This window comes from Penicillium canariense (assembly GCF_028826845.1).
Source record: "Penicillium canariense strain IBT 26290 chromosome Unknown utg000004l_segment0_segment0, whole genome shotgun sequence".
Classification (NCBI taxonomy): Eukaryota; Fungi; Ascomycota; class Eurotiomycetes; order Eurotiales; family Aspergillaceae; genus Penicillium; species Penicillium canariense.
The window spans coordinates 2823671-2848078 of NW_026622731.1; the positions used below are offsets into that span (position 1 = coordinate 2823671).

The 24408-nt window shown below is 52.9% G+C and overlaps 9 protein-coding genes across 9 annotated transcripts; 4 read left to right on the plus strand and 5 right to left on the minus strand.

Moving 5' to 3' along the window:
• Positions 1-1547: 1547 nt before the first annotated feature.
• On the plus strand, positions 1548-1976 carry N7482_007339 (uncharacterized protein; the record flags this gene model as incomplete). The annotated part of the gene is made up of 2 exons (XM_056689464.1): positions 1548-1710; positions 1930-1976. 2 exons carry the CDS (start codon positions 1548-1550, stop codon positions 1974-1976), a joined length of 210 nt encoding a protein of 69 aa, XP_056541893.1.
• A 204-nt stretch (positions 1977-2180) lies between these two features.
• N7482_007340 (uncharacterized protein) lies at positions 2181-2560 on the plus strand (the record flags this gene model as incomplete). Its single annotated transcript, XM_056689465.1, has 2 exons — positions 2181-2218; positions 2329-2560. 2 exons carry the CDS (start codon positions 2181-2183, stop codon positions 2558-2560), a joined length of 270 nt encoding a protein of 89 aa, XP_056541894.1.
• Positions 2561-3585: 1025 nt separating this feature from the next.
• Positions 3586-3900, minus strand: N7482_007341 (uncharacterized protein; the record flags this gene model as incomplete). The annotated part of the gene is made up of 1 exon (XM_056689466.1): positions 3586-3900. One exon carries the CDS (start codon positions 3898-3900, stop codon positions 3586-3588), a length of 315 nt encoding a protein of 104 aa, XP_056541895.1.
• Positions 3901-5184: 1284 nt separating this feature from the next.
• grg1 (putative glucose repressible protein Grg1) lies at positions 5185-5516 on the minus strand (the record flags this gene model as incomplete). Its single annotated transcript, XM_056689467.1, has 3 exons — positions 5185-5201; positions 5261-5444; positions 5502-5516. 3 exons carry the CDS (start codon positions 5514-5516, stop codon positions 5185-5187), a joined length of 216 nt encoding a protein of 71 aa, XP_056541896.1.
• Positions 5517-8579: 3063 nt separating this feature from the next.
• Positions 8580-9803, minus strand: N7482_007343 (phosphoglycerate mutase family protein; the record flags this gene model as incomplete). The annotated part of the gene is made up of 3 exons (XM_056689468.1): positions 8580-9305; positions 9364-9585; positions 9666-9803. 3 exons carry the CDS (start codon positions 9801-9803, stop codon positions 8580-8582), a joined length of 1086 nt encoding a protein of 361 aa, XP_056541897.1.
• A 24-nt stretch (positions 9804-9827) lies between these two features.
• Positions 9828-10031, plus strand: N7482_007344 (uncharacterized protein; the record flags this gene model as incomplete). Its single annotated transcript, XM_056689469.1, has 1 exon — positions 9828-10031. The coding sequence occupies one exon, from the start codon at positions 9828-9830 to the stop codon at positions 10029-10031; it is 204 nt and encodes a 67-aa protein (XP_056541898.1).
• A 909-nt stretch (positions 10032-10940) lies between these two features.
• N7482_007345 (uncharacterized protein) lies at positions 10941-13169 on the minus strand (the record flags this gene model as incomplete). The annotated part of the gene is made up of 2 exons (XM_056689470.1): positions 10941-12770; positions 12837-13169. The coding sequence occupies 2 exons, from the start codon at positions 13167-13169 to the stop codon at positions 10941-10943; spliced, it is 2163 nt and encodes a 720-aa protein (XP_056541899.1).
• Positions 13170-20915: 7746 nt separating this feature from the next.
• Positions 20916-21824, minus strand: N7482_007346 (HAD family hydrolase; the record flags this gene model as incomplete). The annotated part of the gene is made up of 4 exons (XM_056689471.1): positions 20916-21397; positions 21456-21565; positions 21628-21649; positions 21722-21824. 4 exons carry the CDS (start codon positions 21822-21824, stop codon positions 20916-20918), a joined length of 717 nt encoding a protein of 238 aa, XP_056541900.1.
• A 380-nt stretch (positions 21825-22204) lies between these two features.
• Positions 22205-23934, plus strand: N7482_007347 (GNL3/Grn1 family GTP-binding protein; the record flags this gene model as incomplete). The annotated part of the gene is made up of 3 exons (XM_056689472.1): positions 22205-22217; positions 22281-22375; positions 22450-23934. 3 exons carry the CDS (start codon positions 22205-22207, stop codon positions 23932-23934), a joined length of 1593 nt encoding a protein of 530 aa, XP_056541901.1.
• Positions 23935-24408: the final 474 nt, after the last annotated feature.

The following is a 24408-nucleotide window of genomic DNA, read 5'->3' on the forward strand; positions in this document are numbered from 1 at the left end:
TTTCAAGTTCTCGAGATTGTTTCATATCCTCCCCTCTCGCTTTGACTAGCTTCAAATTAACAGTAACACCTTGCTCTGCGCGATTGTTGGCTTTTCCTTTTTCTGTGTTCCATTACAGGGTAAATAAAACATTATCAGCTTGGTGTTCTTCCTAGATCAAAGTTTGGGCAATTCCCGCCGTCCATCTCGGGTCATGCCAGGATATAGGCGGATTAGTGTTTGCAGTATTGAGAACCACAGCCCATACATAGAGTAAATTGCGTCCTTGGCAGTAGACTTGACTTGACCGCATTCCCTATTCAGTTTGCCGTTTTCCCAATTATGCTTCTCTTCCCCACTCCATCCGCTATGAGCTGCATGCAATCAAACACGGCTTTGCTCCGTTCAGTCGTCTTGCTTCCCGCTTAGTGCGGTTTGAATGTGTTTTCTGTTCATTTTCCGAGGTGTGGGATTTGGACGAGATGTCGGTTAGTTTCTCTGCGGAAAAAAAAGGAAGAAAGGATAATAAATTGAAATTGAATCGATTGTGCGTGCGCCCAGCAAAAAATGAAATCACCGTCCCCGGGAAGGCTCGAACTTCCAACCTCCTGATTAACAGTCAGACGCGCTAACCAATTGCGCCACGGAGACGATTGATGATATCGGGTGAAGGTTTATGAGATATGAGCACAATAATATTTCAATTCATTACCCTTTTTCGTGCAGCTTGTCGGCGGACATCGGATCGAACGATCCAATCTTTAGTGACATGTGTATACTTTTTGTAAGATGCTTAATTTGCAGCCTCTTTTTCAACTCTTTTGTCTAAGTGTATATCGAATTTTAAAGGCCAGTAAGCTCGCCTGTCTTCGGGTCAAGATACATGGTGAAGTCCAGATGTTCAACTCAATATATATGTGTAACCTTGTTGTGAACGAGTGCCAGGCATCAGGCACTCGATTTTTTGATCCACCACTACAAGCCGCACTAGAACCTCCACCTAAGAATTTAATCATTACCGCACGGGTAGCCATCTATTGCACAATGATTCGCAAGGGAAATATCACCAAAGAAAGGCAGTAAAGGTCGTCAACTTCTAGGTAGGAACACCGACGGACGTTAAGTTACCTGTATCTATCCCCCCATTGAGCCCACTCACTACCTATCCTTGAGGGTAGAAAGATACCCCAATAGAAGCCAATTTTGTTCCGTAACTAATCTTAGACGATGGACTTGGAGATCACCTGGGGGACACATGACTGATGGAGGCAACTGACCTGACTTACCTGACTGGGCACAATTGCATGGGAGCTCTCTACATAATAGCGGACTCTCCCCCATAGTTTCTTCCTTCCTCACTCTACTTGTTTCGTTGAATGCAGCTGGTTGTCCCAGCTGGCTCCTTCGTGACATCACCCACATCTCTATCAACCACCACACACACACTCTCACACACTCTCACACACTCTTACACACTCTTACATACTCTTACATACTTTCACACACACATACCCTCAATCGCTCTCTCTCTCCTCCCTAGTTGCTCTAGCATCACAGACACTACGAACATGACCTCCCCTTCATCTGCGGTGCGTTCAGATCTTCAAGAATCAGTTTCTGCTATTTTTGATGATTCTTGGGGATCTGAACGCACCGCAGATGAAGGGGAGGTCATGTTCGTAGTGTCTGTGATGCTAGAGCAACTAGGGAGGAGAGAGAGAGCGATTGAGGGTATGTGTGTGTGAAAGTATGTAAGAGTGTGTGAGAGTGTGTGTGTGCTGGCTGAGAGTGGAGATGTGGGTGAAGGGAGACTACTAAAGCTTCCCTCCCTGAGCTTGCTCAGCTTGCTCAGGTAAGAAATGATCTACGACAGTGAAGGCAGACATAGCAAACCCAGCGTGCTAATAAAAGTAGTACGAGCCACCCACCATCGTTCCTAATCGATTCCAGCGCAAGGAATTAACCGATTACCTTTGCTGCAGGGCACCCAGCATTGACATTTGCTATGGAAATACCCAGAGAGAGCGATGGAGGTTATACGGGAGGGTCGCTCTCTGGGTATTTCCATAGCAAATGTCAATGCTGGGTGCGCTGCAGTAAAGGTAACCGGAGGGCAATTATCAACATCAACTTTCGTCATTTCCCTCACTGTAGCTCGACAGAGTTCCGTTGCTCTCTCTTCGAAGGATTACCCTGGAACCATGCACACCTGTGACCCCGGAACCTCAAAGTTGGTCAGGTCAGGTACAAACAACCTTGAAACAATTCTATGCCCAATCTCCAATACCAAAGTCCACATCCAATAAGAATCAATGACAGACGACTATTTTCATTCAAACAATCATCTAGTAATCTCACGCGGATAGCTGCCAAGCGAAAGCGATGTTCCGACAACCACGAAATTGAGTTTTTCATACCCGGTCCCGCCCACATTGCAAAAATGGAATTTTGTCGCCTCCCTTCTATATATTTTATTCCTTTCACCAATAAAAAAGCAATTGCAAGAGTAATATTGCAAAAAAGAAGCGTCCCCGGGAAGGCTCGAACTTCCAACCTCCTGATTAACAGTCAGACGCGCTAACCAATTGCGCCACGGAGACCCGCTTGTGGCAACGAAATGAAATTGATGAATCACAATCTCGCGTATCTTGGGCAAGTGGTAGGATCGAACAAGGGACTAATGCAAGTGTGGTAGAATAGTGACAGAGAAAACACACGAGACTGATAGGCTGTGGAGCCACTATATGGAACTCGCTATTCACATCCACCCAGAAATAATAGAGAAACTCTGTCTATGTCGAGGTAGACCTCACCGTGACCCTTAAGCAGATCAACTTTGTGAACCCGCGCGCCTCTCGCCAAGCCTCATGCTGGTGACCCACACTGACTGACCCTCGCTCGAAAATGGCTTTTGAGCTACCGAGCATTTAGCCTTCAGCCTTGTAATTAGCGATTTAAACGCTTGTAGTTATAAGTAGTCTTCACACTTGAGCTAGTAGCTCCAGGAGTTCCTTCCGGGCGAAAGAGTATCAATTGGAAGAATGAAATAATGATCAGACAATATTGAACGAGCATGCCTTTCTGGGTGTTACCTACTAGACCTAAGAAGAAACAGAAATTATTCCATCGACCTACTATATATTGAGTGTCGTAGCCAATCGATCGCTGCACGAATATCAAGAATTCCAGGGAAATGGCACTCTCGCACCGTTTACTAGCTCGTCATGGACAAACAGCTTACGCGGGAGAATGTCTTATGTCTTAGGGTAGTGAATACGGCATGGCATGAGTAGGCTCTAGATTCATTACACCAACTTCTAGGGATCTACTTGGAACACTTATAAAAAGCCACTTCATCTCGGATCGGCTACATGTTCTGGCACTAATTGTATCCGCAATTATAACAAATGTTACTAGCTCTACAGTGTACACGGAATGAATTAACTTGCCCGTCATGTGGGATTAATTTCAGCAATTCAAGTTGATTAAATTTGGTTCAAGGTATCTGATAGTTGAGTAACACCAGCACCGAGAACATTGCATTCTGAGTAGATCGAAATAGAAAAACAAAACGAAAGAGAGAACGTCGCGTGGAAGAGGGGTATTTCACCTGAAGACATTTGCGCGAACGAACGGAAGCCGACCGCTGATGTTGTATCCATTGATCCAATCGTCGACCCTTTGTAGCGCCCGATCGAACATCCACTGCCTGTTTTGATTCGTTAGGCTTACAGGCCTGTTGACTTCGACAACGATGGAAATGGAATTTGCAGGTATTCTGTTGCTGTAGTTGTAGTATCCGACGGTGGCCACCCTAGGACCGAAGCCCGTAAAAGCACCGCGGATTCGGTTTAGCAGGTCAACATCAGAAAGATAGCCGTCGTTGCGCTCGAGATGAACGAGAACCTGATAACCGTACATTTGATCTTGTGGCGAGGTAGGCTTGATGGGACGAGTGTATGTTTCTGTGTGAATTAGAGTGAAATGTGTCAGAGATGAGTTGATGGAAGATTGTAATGGAGTGTGAGTATTGATTGGGACTGAAAGCGAGGAGATGGGCTAAAGTAGTTTCGTAGATCACATAACAATAGATTTGAGAATAAAGAAGTCACAAGCGTTCACACAGCCATTTTTTTCATTGTTGGTCAAGCTGATTGTTCTGCCCTTTGTTTCCAGTATAACCTAGATATTTTATGATTTGTTCGGGTCAAGGCCAGAAGGGGGCTTTAAGTTTATCTTGACATTTTGCAAAAGTCAAGGAGTTGGGGTGAAACTTTGTGTGTATTATTAATACCCATCAAAGCTTTTGAAAGCCACATAGAATATTCACTCTATACCTAGCCAATAGTCATGTTGCCAGTCTCCGGACAAAGGTAAAGTCTTTGTTCAATCATAATACAGATGAGGATATGAGTTACTATTCGCTTAGCATAGGTTACCTACGTATATCAGGTCTGAGAGTTTTGCGTTTCAACTTGTCTAAGTACTTTCAAGTTTTTTGCTATAGAATCTATATGGATTCAGCTGATTTTTGACTATTGGGGATATTTAGGTAAGTCAATATTAGGACCCTTGTAAATGAAAAGTTTTCTAGCGAAAATAAAAAACTAAGATAAATAGGCTGATCCAGGCAAAACGTGCGGACGCAAAGATAGGTCACAGAAAATGACCGACTGGCGGTTGAAAATCCACGGCATAAATACTTAAAGATCCAGCATGGCTTATGGGAATTGTGTTGTAACTATTTATAATAGCTCGCCATATTATTAAAGGGCCTGCATATCCTTGTCGAGTTCAGTAGATTAGCACGGAAGTGCAGAAATTTGATAGAACGTAAGTAAAGATTAAGGTTTTGTCATGGAGCTTGATCTTTATTGGACTTGATATTCAATTGTACAGAAGATTTTTGCGGGTTTCTTCTTCCAGGGCATAGTGCACAACACTAATCATTTCATGGAATCTTCATAGACCTATATATAAAGCTCCTATAGCAAATTGGGAAGGAATTGAATGTAATCAAACAGCTAGGATTGAACTTGAAAGACGTTTATTCGTTAGGTAGCACTCGAGAGAGCCGAATCATATCTATCTGAAGGATATCTGCGAGGAAAACGCGTGTTGTACATGGAATCCTAGGAAGATCATATCCCTAGGTGTACCGCAACCATTCCATCTTCTAAGACACCAACTCAGTTATTGGCGAATTTAGTGCTTAGCAGCCTCTGTGGTGAGTTAGAACAAAGCCCTTGTGAAGTGTATTGAAGGGAACCCAAAGACTTACCCTTGTGGACATCGGCCTTGGTGTTGTGGGAGTACTCGTCCTTCTTATCGCCAAGCGCATCCATAGCGGCGTTGGCGCGGGTCTTGACACCGGCATCGGAGTCCTTCGCGACCTCCTTGTTGGCCTCCTTCGAGGCGGTGGCACCGGTGCCCTGGACGGTCTCGGCGACGTAGTTGGCGGCGTTCTAGCAGAAAAAGTTAGGGTAAGGACGAGACAAATAGTTTAAGGGAAAGCAACGAACCTTAACAGTCTCCATTGTGAAGGTAAAGGGTAGATAAATGTGTTTTGTTTGGGTTTGAGATAGTGTTGATTGTTGATGATGAAGGAAATCCGTCGAGGGCGAAATGCGAGCTATTTATCTTCGATACATACGGGTGACCTCAACTACCCTGTGGTATCTTGCGTCATTGACGTCCAAATCGGTTTATGATGTTCCAAGTTCCTGTAGAGATGTCTCCCGGGTTAAAGTTCGGCCGAATCAAGATTCTGCTACTCCCAAATCTGATGCAAGTTTCACGTGAAACCCGGGTATATATTTTGTACCCAAATAAAAGAAACCCAAAATTCAAGGACAAGGTACTTTAAGATGACCAGCATCAAAAACAAAGGTTGTCTGGCGGAGTGTTCTCTGCTGACATACTCGAAGGGTATGAGTTACAGGCACAGTATAGAGTGGTTGTGGGGAACCTCGGGAGGTGTCGTCAGTGGCGGGACCCCCCATGTAACCTAAACCTGATTCTCGGCTCCGATGGCCAAAAGCCAACTTCCAGGCTTCAGGGTCCAAAACAGGTGAATTAGCGGAGGGTATTCTCTTGGCTTCTACGTAAAGCCACTCACTGAAGTTTGTGTCAATGGTGGCGGCCTGTACGGTGGCTTCTAGCTTTGTTTGCATTCTCCTCTCCGATGTATAGCTAGTGGCAGGTCGGGCCCGAGCCACCTCGGATCTATTTTCGATTACAGGGATCCTCTTCTCTTTGCACAGTACTCTATGATCTTTGCTCATTACTCTATGACGAGGTTAGGTCATCCCCTTTCCGGGAGGACAAGGACCGGCAACCAGGGTGCAATCATATGGTAACAATGGACATGTTTCTCGGGTATACACGATACCCCTTTCGGAGGTAGCGTCCAGTAGCCTCGGGTTTTCATGAATCTCCGATCAAAAACTACTCCGCACTGACACCTCTTTCTTGAGGTGCATGATAGACCAGGCACGTGAGCCGGGGATCTTGACGCGTATCAGACTTGCGTCGGCGCCCCAATCCACGAATCATTCCACGCGTAGTAATGACAAAGGGTCTAGACATGTTTGGGTTAGTTTCCTGCTTAGGGCATAGTCCGTAATAAGATGACTGTTGACGTTGGCAGCGTTGGCTAATATTGCTGGTAGCAGACTATCTGCCCCCTATGACTATTTAGGAAGCAGGGGCAACAAAGGCCAAGTGAGTGAATTTCGTCGTGGGGCTTATTCTTCGATATGGAGCTATAGGTACAATAATAGTTGTTATAATGATGATATTAACTGATAGAAACTTTAATACTTCATTCTTTGAAGTAGCTGGAGGAGGTGCACGTCAAGATATCACACGATTGACTAAAAGCTAGTCGTCCATGATGTAAGCCTAAAAAATATATGACAAATTTTGACGTTATTGCAGAAGTAGTGGGGTTCAGGTTCACCGCCTTTCCTCTCAGTCATAATTCACTAGATTAATTATGGATAACAAGCAACCGTCTCCGTGGCGCAATTGGTTAGCGCGTCTGACTGTTAATCAGGAGGTTGGAAGTTCGAGCCTTCCCGGGGACGTGTTTCCTTTTTTGCTCGATCGCGACAACTACTACTGGAATGCAGTGGTTCTTGGTTAGTCTGTCTACATTTTTTTCTTTTTTTCCCTCTTGTATGTAATTTCTTCATTCACTATCTTGACTTTCACCCGATATCATTCGGTAGGTGCAACCTTAAACTTGGGTTGCCTGGTCCAGGCAGATGCAATTTTCCAACCATCATATATATATATCTGAACCCCTTGTGCAGCTACTTTCCGCTACCTACCTGCCTCTCTAGTAAGTGTACACGGGGACTAGATTTCCTCGCTCTTCAGCGTATCCAGGGCTGGTACATATCCCACTTCCAGATATAACCTAACCGAGCTTGTGTCGGCATTTACCCATCACCTCAGCCAGCCTATGCGTGGAATACTGCCAGCAACAGTGCACTCATTCAATACGAACCTCCTACGCTGCCTGTCTAGGTACATCTGAGTCTCAAACATCACCTCACACCCCCTGGCCCAACAGGACACTATGAAGCACTAGAAGATAACACAATCTCCAAATTCGAACTTAATGAAACAACCTATTACCTAGAGCACCTGAAGACCGAAAATACATAAATTCACACCAACCAGCCTCGTAGCGCCCACTAATCTCCCATCCAAGCACCAGAATCATGCGATCGACAACCTACGCACATTCCCAACAGCCCTCATCATAGTCCACCACACAGCCACCGTCCATGGCGGCACTGCACCTGAAAGTTCCGCTCGCAATCCTTCCCACCCCATAACACCATCTTGATCATACTCATGGGGATGTTCTTTCTCATCTCCGGGTATTTCACTCGAGTGTAGTTATCCGTCAAGCACCTACCCGGACGCACGTTGTCCACGGCTGGTCGGTCTCCACGAAGCCCTTCTCGACTGGCCTTGACGGGAATAGTCCTGAGCTTTGCGCTTATCGGATTTTCTCTTCTCGGAGTGTCTGCTCGATATGGTGATTCCGCGTGGAGATATAGGGGTAATCTCGTTGCCGCGGTATTCCTATGCCGCCTTCCTGCTGCACTCACCACAAGGGGACAGCCAGACACTGGGTGGCACATGGCAGATGTTCGGGCCAGCCATGATGACCTCAATCGTCGGGCTGGGAAATATGCTGGCATCATGGGCCGTTGCGTGGGCTTCTGTATCAAAATGCCCGGTATGAGCTCTGTAATATAGCGACGACAGCAATGAGCGTGCGACTGCGCGGAATGGAGCGAGAGAATCCCTACTGAAAGAAGGGGAGAAAGTAGAAGAAAAGAGGAGGCTAGGATAAAAGTACAGAAGGGAAGGAGCACAATATAAGCGATGTGGACACCCCAGAGCAAGGCACTGGCCTCCCTTTCCTATAGGCGCGTTTTAGCTCGGAAGCAAACCCAAATATATGTACATCTATATACACGAAATTTACATTTATACACTCTAAAGTATATACCAATACATTTCGAGCCAAAGAGTCAACCAAACCAAGGATCAGATCTATTCCAATACCAACCCCAAATCTAAACATCTGTAACCAACGGCGTCGTCACCGGCGCCGCACTCGACGGACAAACACAAGCCGAAACGCTTGTAACCGGCGGCGCCGTACAATGCGCACTAACAGTCCACGACACAGCTGTAGTAGCACTAGCCTCACCCACCTTCTCCGCCTTAACAAGCACGGGAATAACAGCCCCGGTACTCAAACCAAACGTGCGGTGCCCCACAACACGCAAGATGGAAGAAATCTCGCCCGAGTGGCTGGTAACACTCACAAAAGCGTCGCGCTTGCTGCTGGCGCTGGAGAAAAATACCTCGCCCAGCACCGTGCTGCTGCGCACATCCTGCGCCCCGCTCGTTTCGGCCGTTACCCCGTTCCACAGCTGGTCGGTCTCCGCAAAGCCCTTCTCGATTGGCCACGACGGGAATAGTTCATGGATGTAGCTCTTGCTGCGGCGGTGGTCGCAGGTGTGGATGCTGATGCCCTCGCGGAAGAGCTCTTTGATCAGGGGCTTGAATGTCGCGGACCCGTCGGGAAGGGACAGGCCGGAGAAGGTGTAGTTGGCTGTTTGCAGGGTGCGGGTCAGCGGGCTGACGAAATAGTTGTCCGGTGTGTGGATGTGCTGCTCGTCGATCTCTTTTTGCCAAAAGGCGTGCGCGATCAGCGCTTGGTTGATACCGTTGTCGGTCAGCGCGGCGTCGTGCCAGGTTGCCGTGCTGTTGCCGTCGAGTTCGGCCCAGTAGCACTGGATGGGGATCGTTAGTTCAAGGGTGGGAGGTAAGGGGAGGGAGACGCGGACTTACGTTCCAGGCTGGGGTGCCATAGTAGGTCTCCGCAGCGTTGTGCCAGCCCTCACCGTGGCGGCCGAGAAAGAGGACTTTGTACTCAACGTCCTTGTGAGAGTCTTGGTTCAGCTTCTGGACCTGGTGGTAGAAGCGCTCCCACTGGGTGAAGTCCTTGCCATGGCGCTTAAGCTCTTGGTCAACTGGGTAGGTGCGGTTGATGAGGCCGAAGTTGACAGCAGTCTATACATCCATACAAAGCATAGTTAGATCACGAGGAACATCTCCCAAGGTAAACACAGTCTTGGAAATCTATCACATACATAGTCAAAAGTTGATGCATCGGTTGCGGTCTCGTCCTGCAAAAAATATCCCGTCACAGTCGAGTACTCGATCGAGGATGCCGCGTGTACCGACGCGACAAGACCCAGCAGGGCCGGGCTCAGAGCAGAAACCTTCATTGGGCAGGTTGACAAAGTTCCACGATGCCGAAGATACTGGACAGACGGATCCCGTATGAGTTCTTCCGAAAGATCGGTAGTGCCATTGCTTTTATACCGCGGCGGCTGGAGGCGAGGAACGTTGAAGTTCCCCGTGGTGGGTCAATCGGTGGGCGGAGAAGCGACGGCCAACGGAGCAACGCACGTGGTGTTCCGCGCCAAGAGGCGGAAGAATTGGCTGACCGCTAACATCAGACTAAACAGAAAGTAAGCCGGTGCTAACAAGGAGTGACGACGCATTAGTCGCGGCCAGAGGCCTCGACTGCCTTTGCATGCCGCAGGGCACAGCCAATCGAGGCCCCTGCAGAAGCCGTGTCGGCTAATGGGCCTCCGGTTCGCCTGCGAGTCGGGGAAGCTCGGATATTACATGCGGATAAAGAAAGGCCATGGAGAGAAAATAATATATTGCATATTGCATATTGCAGTTTGTAGACATCGCCCTATTTTCGATTATGTGACAGGAGAGCAGAAGTCGGGTGCTGGAGAAAACGTAGGTATAGATCGGTACGTGTCAGTATGTATCAGATAGCCAAATGCAGCCAAATATGCAAGTCCAAATTCCATCCAAGAAAAGAGCCCGCCCCAGAAGAACATGGAATAGGTAGTGTAAGAATCAACGAAGAAAATCAAGAGCGGTGGTCAAGTAGTCCAAGGAGAAGATAAAAAGCCTCGAGCATCGACGGCCAGCAGAATTAAAAGATCGTATCAGACACCAAATAGAACATCCCAGGCCAATAAACACAAATGCACAGAATGCTCCGAATATGTAAAAAAAACCCTGGTGGAACAACACCAAATAGAGACACAAGTGACACAAAAAGAAACACAAGACAGTTAAGAAGATATGTAGGAGACAGCCTTCGACAAAGTGACTGCGGTTTTCCGCGCACGGCAGGTTGGGAAATAGACAGACCACCCGTGGGTGGGCAAAAGGGATGATAAAAATCAAGAAACGAGGAATTGGAAAATCTTGCGTGAGGGATGGGAAGATGCGTAGCGGTTCGTCCTAGACCAACAAAAGCATATTTATCGCGGCACATTTCTCATTCAAAGCCATCCCATCCCGATGGAAAGGGGCGTGTAGGGAGCGCAACACTCTCATGAAGGGTAGTTGCTCGGGGTCGTGTTGTTCGCAAACGTATAGCCCTTCGTCTTGTGCGCCATGTGGTGGGCAGAAAAGCGGGGGTCCTGCTGCTCGGAGTAATCGTGCATCATAAACTCAGCTTGCTTCCTCTCACCGGTATCCGCAGAGCCCTGGAGGTCCGTGTCTTCAATCGAGTAGATTAAAGAAGGGGAGCCAGACACGGACTCCATCCCGAAGGCATGCCCAGGGTGGTCAACAACTGCTTCAAACCCAATGGGCGAGACAGTGCTTGAATGGGGCACCTGAAGACCGCTCTGGAAGTCGGGCGAGGAGAGGGAGCCAGTGTCTGCCCAGCTCCGGGCCGTCATAGGCACGGGCTCACAGCTCACATACTCGGGAAAAGTAGAAACCTGTGCGGGAGCTGACATCGGCGGGCCGACATGTTGGTACGCGAAGGGGGAGTAGATATCGAGCGGCGTGGTGGGCGGCGATGCAATGTTCACTTGCATCGGCTGCGAGGAAGGGAGGAATTGAGTTGTGGAATGCGCAGAAAGGCAATAGTTGCTATCAGTCGGCGAGGCAGGCATGAAGTGCTGGAAGTCTTGAGGAGTCAAAGGGGTTGGCGGAGCCAAGGTGGTCGAAGATACCGACGGGCGCAGCATCTCGGCCTTGCTGGCCTTCATGGACCCAGATTCGGCAAAGGTGAAGTTCAGGGGAGAGCGGTGAGCAGCCGACGCCTTTCGAACACCCGCATACCGGGAGTTCAGACTCTGCGTCGACTTCGAGTGCCTCATCGAGTTGCCAGCGCCGGCAGAGCTGGGAATGCGGCTAGTTGGAGAGAGGGAAGACATGGAAGTCGAGACAGCCAGGGAGCGGGTATTGGAGGTGCCAATGGCAGCAGGACGCGGGCGCTTTCGCCGTGCGGCAAGATCAAGCTCCTTTCCGGCTTCTTTCCATGAGGATTCTCCAACACGGCCTGTGGACTGCGGCATCCCCGACTCGCCCGTGTGGATCCCAATCCCATCCAAGGAAGTGAGCGCACCGGACGATTCACGCCGGATCATGGAGATGTCTGGAGTCTGCAAGGCCATCGGGTACTGCATGTTGTTGTTGTAGCCGAGGTTGGCATCAGGGCCCATGCCGTGCACAGAGAGCTGATCCTTCGAGTGCTTTGCCCACTCCTCATTGTGAGGACGAAACTGAGCTCCCGAGAAGGCATCCACGTTCTGCTGTACTGAGTGCGAGGAACTCGGCGCCGCCGGCGGTGCTTGGCAGGAATTGGTCTCGGATTGGCCATGGGGTGATGCCCACGACGCCGACTCCTCACTGTTATGCCAGTCTGAGTAGCCGGTACTGTAGGCGGCCACCTGAATCTTGTTTTCCTGTGCTTTGGAGGCCTTGCTGGGCGGGGCCATGGAGGTGGGAGAAACGGGTTCCTCCTCCGGTGTAGACTCATGCTTGCTACCGCGTCGCCCTGTGAAGCGGTCACGGGCAGCGCATGCAGCATTCAACGCCCGCTGCAGGGACGCGAATGTGGCATCCCTGGCAGATTCACTCTTTGTCTTGTGGTGCTTCTTTGACTTGGCATCATCATTGCTGTCTTCGAATGTCGATGTGGCGGCGGTGCTGGTTGTGGTGGTCGTGGTCGTCTCTTGCTTGGGGGTTGGGGACCGCTCGGGTTCTTCTTGGGAGGCAGACGCCTGTCGAGACTCGGAGAGTTGATCGATCGTCTCGGACTTCTTTCGCGCCGTCTCCTCGGCCTCGGCCTTGGCTTTCTGCATCTTCTCAAACTCCTCCTGGCGTTTCTGTTGCTTGGCTTTGGCGCGTCGATTTTGGAACCAATTCTAGCGGGCAGCGATTAGCATGTTATCAACCCATCGACCATGTCACGCCTTGGCACCAAGACATACCGCAACTCGGGGCAGACTCAGGTTGGTTTGAGCCGCCAATTGGCGCTTGACGTTGCTGCTGGGTTTGGGGTGAGCCTGGAACTGGGCCTCTAGCGTCTCGACCTGCTCTTTGGTCAAGCGGGGACGCGACAGGTTTTCTGTGTATTCGTCGTAGTCCATGATGGGTTGATGGTAATAGTCAAGCATCTCCATCGGCGGATGGGGGTAGAGATAGCCGTCAATGGGATGGTGCATCATGGGCGGCGGCACCATGGTTGGATCGTAGGCAAGGGTGTGGTCCATTGGGAGACCCGAATGGGCTGGATAGTTCCATGAGGGGTGGATATAGCTCATGGCCGCAACGGGGAGAGAGGAAGGAGGATGAAGAGCACGAGGACGAGGGAGGATATGTTGTATGAGGAGATGAGGGAAGAGAGAGAAGGGGGAGGGAGGGGAGGGGAAGCCGGTGGGTTCTAAAGGAAAGAAGGTCGCGGCACGAGGAGAAGAGCGCAGGTGCGAGGAAGGCTATATCATGGAGAGCGCAGGGTGTGATGAGTGGCGAGTCTGGAAGGAGTGTGGGTGGACGTGGGTGGAAAAAGAAACGAGCCAGGTGAAGGCATATAAGCCTTGTTGATTAAGGAGAGACGGAGGACCAAGATGGCAGCTGAAGGAAAAAGAAAAGAGCGAAGGAACGTCACGACGGAAGATTAGGTAAATAAAGAGGGAATGAAAGGAAAGAGCGGATGTGAAGGAGAGAGGAGGGAGGAGGAGAAGGGAAGGGGAGGTGGAAAGAGAAGCGCGGTGGAGTTGCGATCGGGGCTTTTCGAGAAGTACAGTAGTGAGTGGTAAGGGGCGGTACGGGAAGACTGGGGGAGGTGCGCCGTGGTCGTGGCGGCTGCGGTACGATCTGGGCACCTGTATTTTATCTCTATTCGTCTAGTACGGAGTACAGTAGCATGTAAACAAACCGCGTACTACCGAGTATGCTCCGTACAGTAGAGCAGGGACAAGATATCTGTCTACGAACAAAGTCTTTGGTACTTCTCCACGAGCACACTTTTTCTATGACAGGCTACTGTCGGGCACAGATCATCTGTACTTCCTCGGTACCTCATCTGTGCCTCGCGGGATCCTGGACGCTTGCCGGTATCGACGAGGGTTTAGCCGGACTGCGCTCGGGCGAGACGATCTGATCGTCTACCACACCCATTCAGTCGTACAGTACTCTGGTATTCTTCCTGTAATGCCGTGACCGACCAAAGACCCCAACGCTCTTCACTCCCGTGACGGGCCCCAAATCGGGCTGACAATAACCCCTCCCCACTTCTGGTTCGTGGAGTCGCGCTACCACCCGCTCGGTTCTAGGGGGTGGCGGCCCTGCTGGCTGCTGGCTGCGACTGCTTGCTGCGACCTGCGAAAGGTCACACCTCATCGGGCCCAGAACGCAATTCCGACCCGGGCTGGGCCTCGGGGGGCACCCCGTGGCGAGCGTGCAAGATCTCTGACCTCCCGTCCAGTGGCTTGCAGGAGAAGGGGGACGGCCTCCAGGGGAGGGGGAATATGGGTATACACCGCAGAGGCGATGGGTCTCCGACGAGGGGGTTCATGACAGTTCCCAGCGCCATGGAGCTCTCCTCCCCGAGCATCGGTGTCTGTCGATGAGCCCTAAGCAAATTGGATCTCTCCAATTTGGATCGCTGGCACCAATCAGCGGACTGAGTCTGATCAACCGCTGTTTGAAATTAGGCTCCACTCAGCCACTCGGCCCCTCTGCCGGCCCGCCTGAAGTCGGTATTTTTGAAGAAGGGACTCGGTATTTTATGAGGCAACTGCTTTCACCAATTGCATCACTCGAATCTGGCGCTGTGAAGAATGACCCACTGGCCCAAACGAGGTTAAGGTCCTCGCTGGATACCCATCAGGAGGTAAACTCCAACCCTCGTTTCTCTCTAGTCAGGTACAGAGTTCGGCGTCAACAATGGAACCATGGTTACGTGTGGAGGGCGGGATGATAACCTCGACGGGTACCGTCCCATGGGTCTCGGTCGCTTCTCAAGCCAGTCCTATCAGAGCCTGCAGATATCCCAGAAATCGTCCCCGTCTATACGAGCTGCGGAGGATGGCGTGTACGGTGTATTCACCCCCCGTACGCAGTACTGGGGTAAACCCGCAAATCGGGTTTGGTCATGACAGAGCCAGCCGCGGGACAGTTCCTGCATTAGCGCAATGTCTGATCCCAGCCGGTGGCCTGTCGTGTAGCCAACCACCAGACAGGCCCCGAAAATCATCTCTCCACCACGACGAGAGCGAATGCGGCATAGTGAAGGCACGGCACCTGATGGAGGTATGTTAGGGAGTGGAGAATGAATCCTCCGTGAAGAATAACCGTCATCTCGGTTTAGGGCAAAAAGCAAACCCCCTTCAGAAGAAGATGCAGAGAATCGTCGTCAGGTCACGGCCGACTGTTCGGTCCGCTCCCGGTGTGTCTACGGAGTACCTGAAACCTTGCCCACTTGTCCACTTGGTCCATCGGTCCATCTGTCACGGGTGATCCAGCTTGCATGGGGCAACCCTGTATATGCCATATTCGGTAGTTATACGGAGTATACAGAGGGGATAGAATCCATACGGTATCATCTGCGTCGGCCCAGACTCGCAGGAAGAAGGGGCGGTACAGCCAAGCGCCCCAAAGCAGGGCGGTGCATCGTCTGGCCATGTTTCGAGATGTTTCCTCGTCCCCGGACCAACCGGCTGGGTCGGACGATCGGACTCTGCTCCCCGGCCTCGATTTGTACCACCTCCTTTTCAGTGCCATGGGCACGATGCGTCGCGATCGCCCTGCGAGAGGGGGGTTGGTGGGGAGAGAGGGATGGCCGATGGAGCCCGATGATGTCGACACACTATTGAGGCCTGAAGCACGCTGGCAGATGCTTTTTGCCCGGACCCCTTTCGCTAGCCCAAAGAAGCTAGCGAGGCGGGCATGGCAGCAGCACGCCAAGCCCAGCTAAACATCAATAGTCGACAGATCCCGTCGATCACTCAGGATGTGCCGAGCTTTGTTTTCTGCTTCTGTCCTAGACCGTACGGAGAAGGCTCGGACGCTGGACGCGGTACACTGGACACACCTGTTCAGCTCTTTCAGTCTGTACGGAGAACGCACGCCCCAATGAACCTCCAGGCTGCCATCATTGTTTGATCCGCATCGAGTGACACCATCTCTGCGCCATCTGCCCCGACAATCTGGGTGGCCCTGGTCGCGACGGCGCTAAACGTCTTGGGCAGAGAGGCTCCATGCACGACAAGTCACGGGGTGACGCCGCAGCCCCAACTGCGTCCACCTGCGTTCCTCTTTGGTTGGTCGTTGATTGTCGGGTCTGGTGAGTTCTCGAGGATCGGGAGATCAGAGGAGTCTGGAGGATCTCCTGATCGTCCACCTGCAGGCGCACATGCGACCTCCCCCACCCTAGCTCGCAGCTGCCAGCCTCGAGGCGACTCGAAAAGATACGGAGCCTAGGCCTATTGGCCTGTTACCAGACCAGCCTACGGCCTTTTAATCGGGAAGAAGCTATTGCCGAGGTCTCTCTGCGGTGTATACTGTACCCAGCGGAGGAGTGAGCGCCAAAATGCTCGACTCTGCCGCATCCCCGACATTCCGACGTCCCAGGACGTACATGACACCGACTCTCCACTCCTCCAGTTTAGACAGACCACATGAATCACTTGAACGGTTCCTCAAACGAGGGAATTTTACTTTTGCCGGGGGCATCACTGCCCCTGTCCGATGTCCATGCCGACCCAGGCGGGATGCCCTGGGCGAGCACACCGTAGGGAGTGCCGGGGCAATTGACACAAAAACGTTGTACAGGCAATCCTTGCTGGCAAAGTTTAAGTTATGGAGTCGGCCTGGTTCCGGATATGCGAATCCCAAACTCTCATTCTGTCGTACGGACGCCCTCCACTCCGCCCTGTCCTTACCAGTCGACCCGGGTCTCTGTGTCTGTAGATACCAATCAGCAGGACCACGACCATGACCGTGACCATGACCATGCGAATGAGAAGACCGGCCCGGCCCAACGGAAGACGCTCTGCCTCAGCGCCCACACAGCAACCCCTACCTCTGTTCATCCCACTTCGCCCGGTGATCGACGAGCCCGCTTGCCTCGTTCAGCGCAGGATCTGACCCGGGTGTAGCATGGGCATCCAACGCTCCATGTTCCGGGTGATCATTTCGATGAGCCAGTGGGAATCCCCCGGGCCCAAGGGGTGGGCCGCGATCACGAACCGTCTCCTCTTTTGTTCCCTCCCCGGAGAAAACCCTCTCCGCCAACGTACCTCCTCAGCAAGAGAGGGGGCGAGGGGTAGCCGAAATGGGGGCGAGAGCGTGGGACTTTGGGAACTTGGGTCCCGTCCAACACGAACTACGCCGTTCGTGCACTGGGCTGGAGATAGATCTGCAGACTCGGTCTGCCTGGGCTCCGCTCTCGTGTCAATCGTGCTACAACGTGGCGTGCTTCTGCACCCGACAAACCTTGTTGTGCTGTATGGGAGATCAGGGATGGATTCCGAGGACCACGTCAACAGCGCATTCTATAGGCCATTGTCGCGATCGCCTGGCTGTTGATGATCATATCATACCATACCGTCATCGAAGGTGAACAAAGAGCTTCACGTGCAGGAGGGCGCCTATCAGTGCTGCCAATCACAGTCTGTGGGCTTGAGGGAGCTGCCGAGGAGGACGTTCTGTGCTCAGCAGCTGTCGGATCTCCACCGAACCCACCGCGCACATGGCGACAACTAAAAAGCATGAACCATGAACCATGAACCATGAAGGTGCTGTGGGAACTACTGCAGCAAGCGTCGATTTAGTCGATAAGTTCCGTCGACTATTGTTTCAGCCAGCTCGAGAATCTCCGAGATGCTCCTCGTTACTACCTCCCCCTATACTAAGTAGATAGTCCTCTCGGGAACGATGAACTATGGACACGCCAGTCCGAGATGGGATGGTCCAGGATGTGTATGGCGTGCGTCGACTGGGCCATACTCGGCACGGGCCCGGTGCACAGTGATCTCCGTCCTCTCCGTCATCTCCAGCATCGTCCGTAAATCATCACGTTGTCCATCGTGTGATGGAATGTCTCCATAGGGGGAAGTAACCACCCCACCACTTCCGCCCCCCCTTCTCGGGCGGCAAGACTAACGATCGACGGGACCAGGCTAGCTAGGCACTAACTCCTGTTAGTCAAGTCGACTTACCCCTCGACTTACCCCGTTAACAAAGGAGTCCCCCAACCCAACAGTGCACGAACTGCCCGACTTCCCCCTCGAAGGATCTGCACGCACGGATCCCCCATGCCCCATCCGACTATTGATGGGATCTGGCGTGAGCCGTTGCGGTAGAACGAGCAATCTCAAATGTCCTCCATACACGCCTGTAACATGATGTATACGCCGTATGCTCCACTACAGTATCGCCCAGCGACCTACGCCCACGCACTGCGGTAACCAAATCCCTCGGCAAAAAAAAGCACAGGCGCAAAAGAAAGCATCCCCCAAGAATTCCCCGACCTGTCGCTTGCTCCTTGACCGTGTGACGGCAGCCACAGACTTCGTACTTTTTCCTTGGGGGATCCTCAGATCGACCGCGCATGTCGCACCGCCCACCTCCGATCCTCCCAGTCCCCGCCCCTAGTCCCCTCGCATTGTCATGTCCCTCGACCCGGCGCTGCAGGCGGGCTTTGACTCGTCAAGTCCAGAGGGAGCCCGGAGTTTTTCGGTCTCGCAAGCCCGCAACAAAAGTCAAGAAAGGAGGCGAAGTGGCTGACTGAGGCCCGGAGCCCGTCCCTCGAAATGTGACAGGTCTGCCGCTGTCCAGGGACCAAACCTACCGGCCCTACCAATGGCACCCACCCATGGCCCCCTTGGGGTGTGGCACGGCACATCTGAACGTTCAGCCTGTGGCGGTGCGTAACGCGCACAGGCATCCTCCTACAGACGATGCTGGCACACGAAATATTTGTCAGGGCCGCAGGCCACTGGCCTCTGCCCGAGTTCCGTCTAGGCCCTCCGCAACAGGCACAGTACAGCGACTGTATGCAAGCCAAGTGATCTGCCCGGATCTGACGGTCCACAGGGCGGTAGAGAGACCGACCCGCCACACTCGGGACTCGAGCTGCATGCGCCGCGCGAGAAGCAGGGCTCGCTGCCGTGCCGTTCGATTCAGCGCGTTCCGATGCTGTGGTCGAGATCGGAATCAGGACCAGCACAAAGAAAAAGCAAAGCCAAGAATCCTGCTCAAATGTCCCCCTCCTGTACGTGATGATATTGCATTGCCGCCGCACTCACCATCACGCATACTGGTGCGCTCGAGTCGGAGGCCTGTGAGTCGATTACGGTCAAACAGGACCGGTTGTAAGCCCTTATCATTAGGGCTGGCTCGAGGGGCGCTCCTGCGCTCCTCGGACCAACCGTTTCCGTGGATCGCTGGACGGGGGATTCTCAAGATTCCCGAGACTGCGAGCTCTCGGCCTGTGCGCTGAATGCGCCTTTCTTCCCCGCCCCTGCATGACTGCTCACCGGAACTTGCTGCGTCACGACCATTTGGGAAGCTTGATCCTATGCACGTTACTTCCTTCAGCGGCGGGGCAGGCTATGGTCCTGTGTCCAATCAGGACCACTTTCTTCGGCTCTGTCTTTTCTGGTTCTGTCTTGCCTTGCGTTGCCTCCCGAAGCTGGGGCTCGTCGGCCGGACCTGTAAGATCTAGCGGGGAATTGGGAATTGGATTCCAGGCCCAATCAATGGTCACCGAACATTGCGCTTGGTTGCTAGGCATAGTCTCCCTCGTGAGCGTGCGCTCTCTCGCAGGTGCAGTTGCAGCCGTACAGCAGCCGGGGCCCACGATGCGGTGCGCTTGGAGTTACGGTCCTCTCGAACCGTACATACTGTGGCTTTTATCGTCCGCGCATCGGCCCCGAGACGTCCGGATCATGCCTACGGGGGATGGATCTGGTCAGATTGTCATTTGAACCCGGGTACAGGGGTGGCCCAAACTTGCTTGAACTACTGTTCGCAGGAAGTGGCCGGGGCTGGTCGGGGGCTGACGGGGTGGATGTGCAGCTGATCCTCCTGTAAAGTATGTACCTTCGGATTGGACTGATTGGCTCCTTCGTTCCGCAGACACCGAGAATATGCCGCTGGCGGTGGGAGCTGCAAGGATGGTCCTTGCGGTGCGCCACCTTCGTCGTTGGAAGGGCTTGGAGTGAAACACGGCGAGTAGCCCGAGAGTCACCATCTGTTTAATCAATGGGTATCCGGACTGGCCTGCTGTCATCATGCCCGTACCGCATCCCGCATAGAGTTACATCTGGCGCCCGGGGCTCTCGAGGCTCTTGCCTATGTTGTCAAAGACTGCGTCGTCCCCGGAGCTGGAACGTTCGGCTTGATTCGTCACGCCGTATCTCTCTGAGAGTAGAGTTGAGGAGGCGGGGTCTCGGCCTAGCTCGGCATTGGCCTGTCGGTCGGAATTGAAGGACCGCTCCCCGATGTGTCAAGGGCGCGCCAGACGTGCTACCTTCCAACGCCGCCAGAAGGGAATTCAACACCGTTCTTCTGGACCAATCCGAGTGGCCGGGCTCCACAGGTACGTAGTAAGCTGTATAGTACGTACACGATTCGCGATCAGCAGCCCAATGTCCATACATGAAACCGAGATTCCATTGTGGTTTGCTCTCTTCTAAGGATATTGAAGATTCCCCTGCAGTATGATATGTTCAAAGGTACCGCGCGGAGGACAGCAAAAGTACATGATCGACAAGCCCAAGGCAGGTAAGGTAATGCACCGTGTGTCGTACTAGGTGGAGAGAGAAGGAGAGAGAGAGAGGAGGTAGGTACCAGCCAGGAACCCAAAGCCCAATGGAGCTAAACGCGCACCTGTACCACCTGTGCGCTCGTTTAACTCAAGCCAAACGCAGGGCGCCCGCACCATCATGCCGTGCAACTCACCCATCTGCACCCAAACTCCCTTCCCACCCAGGTTGCCCGGAGCCGACAAGACCCTGGCCCCTGCATTACACCCTCACCCTCACGAGTTCCGCATGACGTACCTATTGCAGGGCGTTCCGAATCTCAATCTGAACCCGTCCATCCACAACGCCCTTCACCGAAACACTCCGCAAATCCTCGACGATCCAGTCCGGCCCCGCCTCCCGGATTTTCTCAAGCGAGTGCGTCGTCGCCAGTGCAATCACCTTGTACCCCGCTGCCTTGCCGGCCCTGATCCCGCTCGGGGCATCCTCCAGCACCACGATGTTATGAGAGCCCTCTAGCCCGATCTTCTTCGCGCCCAGCTGGTAGCACCGTGGGTCGGGCTTGCCCACCTCGACGTCCTCGGCGACGACGAGGTGCGTCGGGTGCGTGAGGCCCAGTACGCCTAGCCAGCCATCAACCAGGGCGCGCGTGCCGGACGTCACGACGCCCCATTTGGCGGCGGAGCTGTCCAGCGCATCGAGCAGATCCCGGCTACCGGGGATTTCGACGGCGTCGGAGCCGTATTCTTGCGGGATACGCCCTTCGATGTAGCTTACGTCTGTGGGTGTGTTAAAAGGGTTGGGCTTATGGTGGGGAGTGCAGAGGCGCGGACGTACATTCCCAATTGGCCTTGCTCTTGTCGTATACTCCCATCACGTCAATGCTGCGGCGGCCGTGCGAGGTTGCTAGGATGGTCTTGGGGTCCACGCCCAGTTCGGCGCCGATTCTGCGATATAGTATCAGAGGGAGTCTTGCGATATCACCGGGAGGTTTGAGTGATCGACATACTGGTGCCAGTGCTTCACAATGGCTGTTCGAAGAGGGGTTATGAGTCAGCTTCTGGCTTCGTCGCAAAGGGCCGGGCGAGTGTGCTTGTATATACCATCCGTAGAGTCGACGATTGTGCCATCGAAGTCAGAAAGAAGGCCATCAAAGGTGTGAACCTCTGCAGGCGCAGAAAAAGTTTGTGTCGCGGCCGATGACATGGCGGGGGAGGGGTTATGCGGGGAGATGAGTCGGAGGGATTAAAGTTGAGTCCAGAGGTCGAAGAGGAAGATCGGGTAGCTGAGGAAGGATCTGAGGAGGAGGTGTAGGAAGCCGCGAGAATAAATCTATGTCTATGTCTTTACAAAGGGAAGGAATGGGAAAAGGACGATGTTTGAAATCTGCTTGATGTCGTGAGCGGCGGTTGCATTACCGAATCGCGTAGTTGTCCCGCCGGCATGTATCGGCGATCGGCATTAATGTTTGTCCGCTTATCGAAATCTTGGCGCTCAACTTTTTCGACTCGAGTTCGCGGAGCAATAGACACTAGACCTTTGTACCTTTTTCGCCTCTACTTGCTTAGAACAGGCTCACAGGCAAAATGGTCAGACTCGGTGAGGCTCTCATGTTTATGAACAGTTTTTGGCATCTCAGATTGTGTTGCTAACTCGGTGCAGGCAAAAATTCCAAGCGGGTGCCCGTCCGCCTGAGACACAAGATTGAGAAGTCCGCTGTTGCAAAGCAGAAGAAGAATAGGAAGCTGGCAAAGAAGGTATTTGAGCCAATGAATTCTTCCTACCAGAACAACATCGCAGTTGAAGACGGCTCTAACACCATATTCTTCAGAACCCGGAATGGCGGTCTAAGCTCAAGAAGGACCCGGGCATTCCCAACCTTTTCCCGTTCAAGGATAAGCTCCTTCACGATATTGAGGAGAAGAAGCGCCTGAAGGCCGAGGAGCAAGAGCGCATGCGTGAGGAGGCACGGGCTCGCAAGGTCGAGGCTAAACAGGCCCAGAGTGGCAACCAGGCGGGTGTGGACATTGTTGCGGACGATCTGCTGGACGATGACATGGATGCCGATGGCGAGGACTCAAACCCTATGGCGGCGCTGCTTGCCTCGGCTCGGGCCCGGGCTGCGGAATATGACGATGATGAGAGCGAGGATGAGGAGATGGAGGAGGACGATGACGAGATGGACGAGGACGACGAGGAGGGTAGAGTGACCTTCGACGATGCCCCCACGCTGGTCACCGCACAGAACTCCACCAAGGAGAGTTCACGGCGTCAATTCGACAAGGTCTTCAAGACGGTTACGGATGCGGCTGATGTAGTGCTGTACGTGCTCGACGCACGCGACCCTGAAGGCACTCGGTCGAGGGAGGTGGAGCGGGAGATCATGGCCGCCGATGCCGGCTCGAAGCGACTGATCCTTATCCTCAACAAGATCGATCTTGTCCCTCCGCCAGTCCTCAAGGCCTGGCTGGTCCACCTGCGCCGCTACTTCCCCACCCTCCCACTCAAGGCCTCTAACGGCGCCCCCAACGCCCACAGCTTCGACCATAAGCAATTGACCGTCAAGGGCACTTCGGAGACGCTTTTCCGCGCGCTCAAGTCCTACGCCCACAGTAAGCAGCTGAAGCGGTCCATCTCTGTCGGTGTCATCGGCTACCCCAACGTCGGCAAGTCGTCTGTGATCAACGCCCTGACGGCACGCCTCAACAAGGGCTCCAGCAATGCCTGCCCGACCGGCGCCGAGGCCGGCGTCACCACCAACATGCGCTCGGTCAAGCTCGACAACAAGCTGAAGCTGATCGACTCGCCCGGTATCGTCTTCCCCAGTGCCAACGGCAAGACCTCCAAAAAGTCCAAGGAGAACGAGCAGGCCCGCCTGATCTTGCTCAACGCCATCCCGCCCAAGCAGATCGAGGACCCCATTCCTGCGGTCAACCTCCTGATCAAGCGCCTTTCCTCCTCGGAGAACATGATCGCCAAGATGCTCGAGGTGTACGGCATCACCTCCCTCTTCCCGACCGGTGACAAGACCACCGACTTCCTGATACAGGTGGCCCGCAAGCGTGGCCGTCTGGGCAGAGGCGGTATCCCGAACGTCGAGAGCGCTGCGATGACTGTGATCAACGACTGGCGCGATGGCCGCATCCAGGGCTGGGCTAATGCCCCTGCCCTGCCCGTCGCTGGTTCTTCGACAGAGGCCGCGACCAGCACCGGCCCTGTGGACAATGTGCAGGTTGTCACGGAGTGGGCGAAGGAATTTAACATCGAGGGCCTCTGGGGCAATGGCGAGGGCAATGACGAGGAGATGGCTGAGTAGACGGCTGTCTTTTTGGGCTTGAGGCTTCCGATTTGCTCCTGTTACGAAATCATCCATTCTCGTTCTAGATTTCTTGGATACCAAAAAGTGGGCGTTTTATTTTCCCGGACGATGTTTCCTTTTTTTTTTTCCTTTCTACGTCTTCGTATTCCCAGTTCAAGCATCTGTGCATACTCCGTTTCTACAGAAGCTGCGAATTCAATGAGCATCACTATTGAGATTAGAAGTGGGTGGAATATAAGTATGCAACCTTGTCGATATTTATCCAATCAAGTAAAACAAATTGTAAAATCTTGGACTGTTTGTCGTCGTTGACACTGTCGGTTTCCCAGTCCCTGATCACTTACAGTTGCAGTCCCCACACCGCGTTCCCCCGAGGCAACCCGCGTCGTGGATTTCGCGTTCTCATCATCTTGCCACCCTCCCCCACAACCACACAACCACACAATCGACACACCCTGAATGTCCAGTCCT